Source organism: Trachymyrmex septentrionalis, unplaced genomic scaffold (genome assembly GCF_001594115.1).
Source record: "Trachymyrmex septentrionalis isolate Tsep2-gDNA-1 unplaced genomic scaffold, Tsep1.0 scaffold189, whole genome shotgun sequence".
NCBI lineage: Eukaryota > Metazoa > Arthropoda > Insecta > Hymenoptera > Formicidae > Trachymyrmex > Trachymyrmex septentrionalis.
In genome coordinates this window covers 407,539-416,974 of record NW_017305061.1, presented here as the reverse complement: position 1 = coordinate 416,974, position 9,436 = coordinate 407,539, and the positions used below count along the sequence as shown (strand labels likewise).

Sequence of the window (9,436 nt, the reverse complement as noted above, 5' to 3'; positions counted from 1 at the left end):
TATTTTTATGCACATTTTATCAACACTCTTATTTTTTCAACGAATTTACTTAATAAATGCATTTAAATCAATTAATTCTATTAAAAGTGCTTAGTAATGTAAATTTATCACTGGCCCATGCCGCTTACCGCGCTACATGTAATCGCACCCTTATAGAATTGCGTCTCTGGGCCCCTATTCTTGAAAAGTATCGCGTTCAAAAAGCTAGGGAAGTAATATAGTATTCGTTACATATACTATAGCATTTCCTTAGTTTTATCGTATGTGATACTTTTCAAGAACGGGGACCCGATATTTTTCTCGGGTATGTCGCTTATTTCTTACAGTATGCACATATATATATGCACACATCAAAATTTCAAAAAAATCGCAAAAAAATTTTTCTTTTTACGTTTCCGCCCTAGGGAAAAAGTTACATGATCGCTATCTTGGTTTATCCTTCCTGTGGCGTTGGCGGTGGCTGGTGGCGGTGGTTTTGTGCTAGTGTTTATCGCTCTTGTGTGTATGTCACGCAATTGAAAACCTTCTTTCTCTTTTTGTGCGATTTTTCAGTATTTGCTATTTGTTTATTGTGAAAAAATAATGTCGGGATACCGCAAGGTGAACTATTACGAATTGTGTCGATTGTGTACTAGCAGTGAAGGTAACAAGATGAATATTTTTCGTGATGAAGGACGTAGACGACAATTGCAAACAAAAATACAGACGTATCTTCCGATACAGGTGAGTATTCATGCTTAACTCGCGAGCTATTTTTGGTTTTTTTGTAATAATGTGATAATTACTCAATCCACTTAACTCTACTTGTTAATTTCATATGCCATGAGCAACACAAGACTCCAAAGTTCGGAAAATCTACAAAGAATACGTGTGAGATTTTGGACTTTAATAGATTACATTTTAATTCACTTGGCGTGAATTATTCTTACACAAAAACCGTGATATTGGAATAATTTTTTAATTATGAGATCATGTTATTAATATATATTTATGAGTTATGATATATATGAACATTTTATTCAAAATATGACAATGTTATTGTAGTCTTATATTTTAGAACAATGATATACATTTATTTATTTATATGTGTATAGTAAAAAGAATATTTAAAAAAGTTTCAGTACGAATTAAGATAATAAATCACAGTTTATTCTCCCTCTCTCTCTCTCTCTCTCTCTCTCTCCCTCCCCCTCTCTCTCCCTCCCTCTCCCTCCCCCCCCACCCTCCTTTCTCTCTCTCTGTATGTGTGTGTGTTGCAGAAGTTTAACAAATTTATGAACAGAATTTAAATAATTAATATAAATGATTAAATATTTAATTAAATTAATTTGAATACTTCCTTTTTATTTCTTTAAAATCTTTTGACTTAATATATTTAAAAAAAATTAGTATATTTTTTTACTTAATGTTTAAGACTTAATATATAAGAGTTTAGTTTTCATATAGCTATAATATAAACAAGCATTTTATTAATTATTTGCATTGTTTCTCTATGATACGTTTCAATAAAGATATATTATTATATCGTTAATATCAGTTGATATATTTTTATATAGCTTATATTATACTATTATTGATTAATATGCTTCTTTAAAACATTAAAATATTGTTTACATTTAAATCATTTAACTAAAAAGCTTAGTTGTGTTATTGGTACAGTCAATTTTAATAGATTAAAAAAATATATTTTGTTTATACAAATTGTTAAAATGATATAAATTCTGATTATTTAATAAATTAATTTATCTATTAATTTATTTCTAGTGTATTATTAATATATATGACAAATTAGCATTTAATTTTGTCTAATTGCCAAAACTAAAATAGAATAAATTATATATATAAAAATGAATAAATTTTTTGTTTTTAAAAATTAAAATTATTTATATTTTTTGAAGATTATGGAGGAGGATTCATTACCAAAAATTGTATGCCATGAATGCGTCAAGAAGCTAGAGAATTTCATAGAATTTCGAGAAACTGTTGTCAATGCTGAGGGTATGTTGGAATCTTATTTCACTTCACTTCGTTTTTCCGAAGAATTTCTGAAAGAAGGAAAAGTTTATGTAAAGAATACTGAAAAGGAAAGACCGTCTACACCAGAGGATGAAGTTCTAAAGTCATTGGATAAACCAATACCAGTGGGAGGCCAAATAATAAATAATCAACAAACAACAGATCAAATACATCAGCAACCTGTCGTAGTTAGCAATATAAATACTTCTAATATACAAATTATTAGTGGTGTTCAAGCAAGGGTACAACAATACAAATGTGCTATGCAGGTCTGTAATGAATAAATAAAACTTTATATTAAATATAACAAAGCTTTTTGTTGCTGTATCTATTAAAGATTATTTATTTGCATTAGAAGTATTAAAATTTTTTTCTTGGGTTTAGATGCAACCAGGTGGTGTGGCAGCAGCTGTCGTTGAAGCTACAGCAGAAACTCATTACAGTTACCAACAACAAACTTCTCAAGTATCACAACAATCAAATGAAGCGCAAAATCAAATCAGTGATCAACAAAATCAGTCTCCTGTAATTCAGACACAAACTCAAAATCAAATACAGAATCATAACCAAATAAATCAGCAAGTACAATCCCAAAGAGCAATGTCTCAACAATTGAATCAGTCGGCACAGTTATCTCAACAGGTCCAACAACAGAGTCAAAGTCAAATCAGTCAATCAGTACAAAATCAATCACCGCTATCACAGCAGCTTCAACAATTACAGAAGCAACAACGTGAATTTGAAAAACAGCACAGACAACTTCAACTTGAGAAACAGCAAGTGCAAATTATAACACAACAAGAGTTTTCAGTGAAACAAGAGACACCAGTTGTACATCAAAATAATAATATAGTTTTCAAAACTGAAACGGATATAGAATCGAATCAACAAATTATACAAAAGATACAATCCGAAACCCAAAAAGATGAATCTCCTAACCCAACTGTACAAACTTACACTACAGTAGCAACGCCAGAAGTATTTCTAAATTTAGGTTTTAAAGAGACTCCATTGATGACGATTCGAGACGACAAAGATTTTAAAGAATTGACAAAAACGTCGTCTGATGATGGAATGTCTCGTAATTCAATTGAACAGATCAGAGAATTTCTAAGGCTTAGATCAGGATCGGAGCCAAATCCTCTAATCACTGTCAATCCTCAAGGACTTTCACAAAGTGGAAGAAACGCTATTTGTCGTGATTGTGGTAAAAGCTTTCCTTTATTCAATCAAATGAGCAATCATAATTGTAATGTTGAGACACTTGTAAGCGAACCATCAGATTCCGGAAGTAAGGATGATTCCTTGCAAACTAATGTTAATTCTTTTAATTGTGACATTTGTAGTAAGCCATTTAAACGGAAAGAACATCTTTTCCAACATCGAAAATTACATACCGGTGAGCGACCATATGTGTGTACGACATGTACAAAAGCATTCAGTCGTAAAGAACATTTAGTTAGACATTCGGTTTCTCATACTGGACAAAAAATGCACGAATGTGAAATGTGTGGTAAAAGTTTTTCACGTAAGGATAATCTACATAAACATCGAAAAACGCATGGTGTATCTGGTCCTTACATCTGTGAAACTTGCGGAAAGTCATTTGTTGTAAAACATTATTATGTAATGCATTTAACTACTCATGCGGTAGCTGTTATGGATGGTATAAATTGTCCTGATCCATTTCCATATAAATGCGATATATGCCACAAAGCATTTTCAGTAAAACAATATCTTACTACACATAGACTTAGACATAGATCGAAAAATAATAATTCTGCACAAAATAGTTTAAACGGGCATCAACAACAGTCGAATTCTACAAATAATGTGAATGTAGTGACAAATAACGTTAGTAATACTGGAAATTTAAATAATAATGGGCAATCTAGCAATGAGTCGACTGTTGAAATGCAAAGCGTTATTGAACGGAACGAACAAGTTAATAGTTCATTTGCTAACAGTCAGTATCATACTAATATGCAAGAGTTTCAATGAGATAAGGGAAAGCGTGTCTATTATGTTCTCTTGCCAAATGGTAACAATCATAAAATCGTGGTTGTATAAACAAGAGAAATTTTATGACGCGCTGAAATATTTTCTTATGGTTTTGTTCTCTTGAACGAACGTGGTATTTGTACTTTAATACTATAGGAATGAAATCAAAATAATTATTCTAACAAATTAGATATTTTGATGTATACACATCGGACAGAAAGTAGATCTGTTGAATTCACTGGACATATATTTTGCCAACAAATTATATGAAATACATGCTGTAGTTTTTAAATGAGTGCTCATTCGGATCTAATATTTGAAAGATATGTGTTATTATATGTTATTAAGGGGATGTTGGAGTGATGGCCGAACTTGATTGATGTCGATAATACAAATTGTTTTTAATACTAAATTATAAAAATGTTGATAATAGCATCTTTAATTCATTTCTTACATTATCGCTCTGTCTCACTCAAATGCATACATCTGTCCTTATCTAACATATTACAACGCAATCTTTTGCAAGATCCGGCACCTACTGCTAGACACAATTACTGCTCTGTTTACCATTTTGAGTCTTCGCTAAACATACGTATACACATAATTTACAGCTGAATATGAAGCCTACAATGTGTTTTTTGCTTCTTGTTTCTTATTTCTTATTTTATGCTTTTTCCTTCTTTAAAATTTTATCGACAATCACGTTTCTTTTCACGTGTTTCTTGTCTCTTTCAAAGTTTGTCAACTTTTATCTCCAGCGATAGAAAGTAAAGAAACTGAACAAAAGGCGAGAAATAAAAGTGATAAAAAGCAAGATACAGGAAACAAAAAACACATTGTAAATTAGGCTTAAAACTTTCTTTTTAAGCTTCCAATCTTAATTCTATAAACTTAATATTGTTTGTTCATGTAATCCGACGGGTAGTGCAATGTCAATTTGTTCATATGAGCTATAGAATTTTATATTAAGGAATCGTCTACATCAGGTGACAGCTTTACGAGTTGAAAAATGTAAGTTTTTAATTTTTTTTTTGATCTTACAATTAGTATAAAGTCCACCACTCTATCTCTTAGTTTTGTGTCTACTTCAATCCTGTAAAAGGAGATTTTTATGTCGTTCAAAAGTTTTATACGGCTATAATGTATCGATAATTCGCGACTCCACCATCCCCTTAATACTTGTATGCAAGATTCTGTATATGAGTATATTTCTATCTGCAGCAAATACAATGATTATAGAAATTCAAGGTCATTCAAGGTCATAGACATAAAAAAAAGTTGAAAAAAAAAGTTCATTGTCATTCTCGAATGCGCGCCAACAAACATTAGTATATATTTTAATTTATTCTTTGAAAGAACCAAAATAATGGTGAATAATTTTGCAAGATGTAATATGTCCGTATTATTAAAATCACAAATCAGTTTGAACTTATGAATCTTGCCAGTACAACGAATTGTATTGATCCATTAATCAGCACACACATATATAATGGAGTAAATTAAAATTTATATTTATAGATATATTTATGTGAATGTAATAAGTTATACAAGGATGTTAAATAATCAAATTGTCTATATCATATTTTTCATAAAATGAAATGTATTTAAATGTAAAATTTGAAAGATTTTTGTCTAAGACATATCTTTTGCGAAAAAAATTTTTCAAATTTTTCGACGACAGATTTATTTATTCAATTACATTTTTTTTTATATCTATATATCACTTGAAATAGAATATTCTTGTTATGCTTCAGGACAATACGCATCTAAGTGACGCTTATCAACATTTTGTAGTTCTTAAAATCTTATGTTGAATTATTTTGCATCAATAGCTTTGCGTTTTGGCTCCGGAGCTCAAATTGGACAGACTTGTTTTAAAGAAAGAAAAAAGGTATAAAATATAGAAAATTTGATATACATTGAATTTAGAATAAAAAATTAGATAAGTATATTAAAATTTCGATTTGGAGACAGTAATATCTAAAACATGGAAAGGAATATAATTTTATATCTGATCAATGATTGATAAATCATGACATTCTTAATGTTGGATCAATATAGAATTATCAATTTCATTGTATTAGCATAATTCTATACATGATATTCAAACTGAATTGCGAATTTGATCTAGCATTTAAAAAATAATGTTTTAAAAAATAAGTTGCTTTTTTCATAATGAACCACATATATTCGAAAACATAATCATATTGTTATAGTCATGAGATTGTTACAGTTTCTGACAAAAATTGTCATAGATGCATTAGTAACATAAAAAGGTTTCGGTAAAAAAAATATTTAAATTTTAAACTTAAAATAATATTGATCATGATACTTCAAATTTTGACTTATGATATTTCGAATTTTTAAGTATTTATATTGTATGTAAAAGTTCTTCTTTAGAACAGCTATGTATATATCAAACCTCAACTATCCGTTAGATTACAGTAACTGCAACAATCTCTGATTATTTTAAAAAGAATGTTCCAGAAATATATAATTTTCATGTATAAATAGATATAGAACAAAGACCAAAGAAATTTATATTATGTTTATATATAATATATATACACATATACAGGGTGTCCCATTTTAATCAATCCAGTCAATTTTCTCTGAAATTATATTGATAACAAAATATTTCAGATGAAAATGGAACGATTTTGAAGGGGATATGATTTGGTTATGTCGATTTTTTTTTCTAGATGGAGACATTAAAAGGATATGTCCTCTCCACTTTAAATGAAATTACTATCAATTTTTAAACACCTATGTGTGTTGTGTAATCACTTCAAGACAAATACAATGATCATAGAAACTCAAGGTAATTCAAGGTCAGACATAAAAAAAAAGTTAAAAAAGAAGTTTATCGTCCATTCTCGAATGCGCGCTCACGAGCAAAGTTGGGCAGTAGCTTCAAACTGCGAGTAGTTTCTTACATGTACAATACGTATAATACGTGTAGAACGTACGTATAATACGTATAACATACGGTATTATACGTATAAAACCCATATATAATACGTTATGTTTAATGTATGCCCAACCCTATTCACAAGTATGTATTCTAATTCGTTTATTGAAAGACTTTTGAACAACTAATAGGTTATTTGACTGAATATTACGATGCAATTATTATTGTTTACACATCTGTTGCGAGATTCTCTAAATGTTTTATCAATAATTGTCGCTATCGTTAACTAGCAAAAGCCAATAAGTATTGTGCTTTCTTTCAGATAGTCCTGCTATTGGTCGCTAGTTAACGATAGCAACAATCATCGATAAAACGTTTAGAGAATCCCGCTACTGGGCTTTTATTCTTAAAAAAAAAAACTCGAAAAACTAGGGAAATACTATAGTATACGTAACATACTATGATATTTCTCTAGTTTTACATTATATATTTTTTTACTTTGGCACAAATATATAGCTACAGTTGACCTCTGTTACATGGTACGCTTCATCAGGTTTAATAACATCCGTAGTTACGAAATTGGTCAATCATAGCTGTTTCTCGAAGAAGAATGGAATGACTGTGATTGACCAGTTTCATAACTACGGATATCATTAAATCCGATTAGTTCAGGTCTACAATAGACTTTTAACCTTTAAGCAATAAGAAATGAACGAATCACAATCAATTATTCTCCTAGCATTTGATTATAATTAATATTTACGGCAATTTGTTACGGCTTAAGGCTTGAAACACCTTTTTTTTTGTAGATCCGGTCTTAAGGATGCCATGTAAATGTAATCTTGGATGCATTCAGTACTATAATCCTTAGAACATATACTAATGGAGCGAGCGAACTGTGCTGAATAGTGCTGCACGGCACGTTTAATTTGGTTTAATAACGTCCATAGTTATGAAACTGGCCAATCACAGTCGTTACATTCTTCCGAGGAACAGCTACGATTGGCCAATTTCATAACTATGGATGTTATTAAACCCGATTAACGTATCGTATAAGGTCATAGAAAGGGGAATGGTTTTTTCTCTGTCACTGTCCGTAATGAATAGGGATTAGGTTTTATTATTAACATTAAAGTAAATATTTGTTTATACTTTTCGTTAATTTACCTGTGAAATGATATATCCCGATATAATTTCTTATCGTCTGTCGCTTTACATGTGAGAATCAAACAAAAGGTTAACATTTTGTAAGACTTTATGACGTCGCAGGCAGAGATCAGCAGGAATCATATTTCGCTTAAGATATATACCATGATAGAAGGGATAACATGGTGTGCCTTCCAACAAGTGACACAGTGCGACACAGTGATCATGTCATCTTTGTTTAACATTGGCAATTAACAAGAATGTAATGATCCATTATGTTATACTGTGTCATTTGTGTCGCTTGTTGGAAGGCACACATGGTGTGCTCAGTTTGCAAGTGTCTCTTTCTAAATCTCCACCGTCTCTATCTATGAATGTCGCATGAGGGGAAAATATTGCCAACTGTGAAACATGGGGCGATATTCATAGTCCGTTTTTATTTTAAAACTGTTTTAAATAATGTCTTAAGATGCTAATACAGTCCTCGGATTGACTTATGACAGCTTAAGATTGTACTTTAGACAGTCTTAAATGCAAGAATCGATTATGAATACCGGCCTGTTTTGCGTCGTAAAATTGGTACTGAATCTTTTCTTGTTTAACACACTTTATGTTTCTCTTTCTATGGAAAGAGAACATACTTTATGTTCTGAGGAACGAGTCAATCCGAGGACTATTAGCATTTTAAGACATTATTTAAGACAGTTTTAAAATAAAAACGGACTATGAATATCGCCCTATGTTTAGCGTTTCAGGCATCTTTTTCTCACGCGACATTCATAGACGGAAACGGCGGAGATTTAAAGAGAGACTCTTGCAAATTGATGTGACACACCGTGTTATCTCTTTCATCATGATATATATAAGGTGTAGTAAAAAGAAATCTATTATTTTTGCATTAAATTGAAGGCTTTATTTAGCATAGTTAGAATGATCGATTTAGGTCAAATATGCATCGTTTTGTTCGATAACTTGTTGCCATTTTGAAGGTAATTTCATTATGCCTCTCTCATAGAAACCCTCGTCCCTATTGGCAAAAAACTGGGACAGTCGATTTTCACAAGCTTCTCTTGAGGCGAATTTTTCACCAGCAAAATCATTCGCCATAGACAGGAACAGGTGGTAATCACTTGGTGCCAGGTCCGGACTATAAGGTGGATGCATAAGAACCTCCCAACCAAGCTCCCGGAGCTTCTGGCGAGTCACTATCGATGTGTGTGGCCTGGCGTTGTCTTGATGGAACACAATTCCTCTCCTATTGGCCAAAGCTGGCCGCTTCTGGGCGATTGCTTCTTTCAGACGGTCCAATTGTTGACAGTACAGGTCCGAATTAAGAGTTTGGCCGTAGGGGAGCAGCTCATA

The 9,436-nt window shown here is 31.3% G+C and overlaps 1 protein-coding gene across 2 annotated transcripts; it reads left to right on the top strand.

The window, feature by feature from the left end:
• The first annotated feature begins 481 nt into the window (after nucleotides 1-481).
• LOC108746709 (zinc finger protein 391) lies at nucleotides 482-5,489 on the top strand. 2 transcript variants are annotated; one of them, XM_018483644.1, is made up of 3 exons: nucleotides 482-723; nucleotides 1,899-2,285; nucleotides 2,401-5,489. In XM_018483644.1, the coding sequence occupies exons 1-3, from the start codon at nucleotides 583-585 to the stop codon at nucleotides 4,015-4,017; spliced, it is 2,145 nt and encodes a 714-aa protein (XP_018339146.1). In that variant the 5' UTR covers nucleotides 482-582; the 3' UTR covers nucleotides 4,018-5,489. The 2 variants fall into 2 exon arrangements, with proteins under 2 accessions (XP_018339146.1, XP_018339147.1); XM_018483645.1 differs by lacking the exon at nucleotides 482-723 and having other exon boundaries at nucleotides 1,942-1,998; nucleotides 2,073-2,285.
• Nucleotides 5,490-9,436: the final 3,947 nt, after the last annotated feature.

What these genes read in the sequence shown, in the direction of transcription:
- LOC108746709 (XM_018483644.1), top strand. Translation starts at nt 583, where the DNA reads ATGTCGGGATACCGCAAGGTGAACTATTACGAATTGTGTCGATTGTGT. An exon ending in AGACGTATCTTCCGATACAG is followed by an intron (nt 724 to 1,898) that starts GTGAGTATTCAT and finishes TATTTTTTGAAG; the next exon opens with ATTATGGAGGAGGATTCATT. An exon ending in AATACAAATGTGCTATGCAG is followed by an intron (nt 2,286 to 2,400) that starts GTCTGTAATGAA and finishes TCTTGGGTTTAG; the next exon opens with ATGCAACCAGGTGGTGTGGC.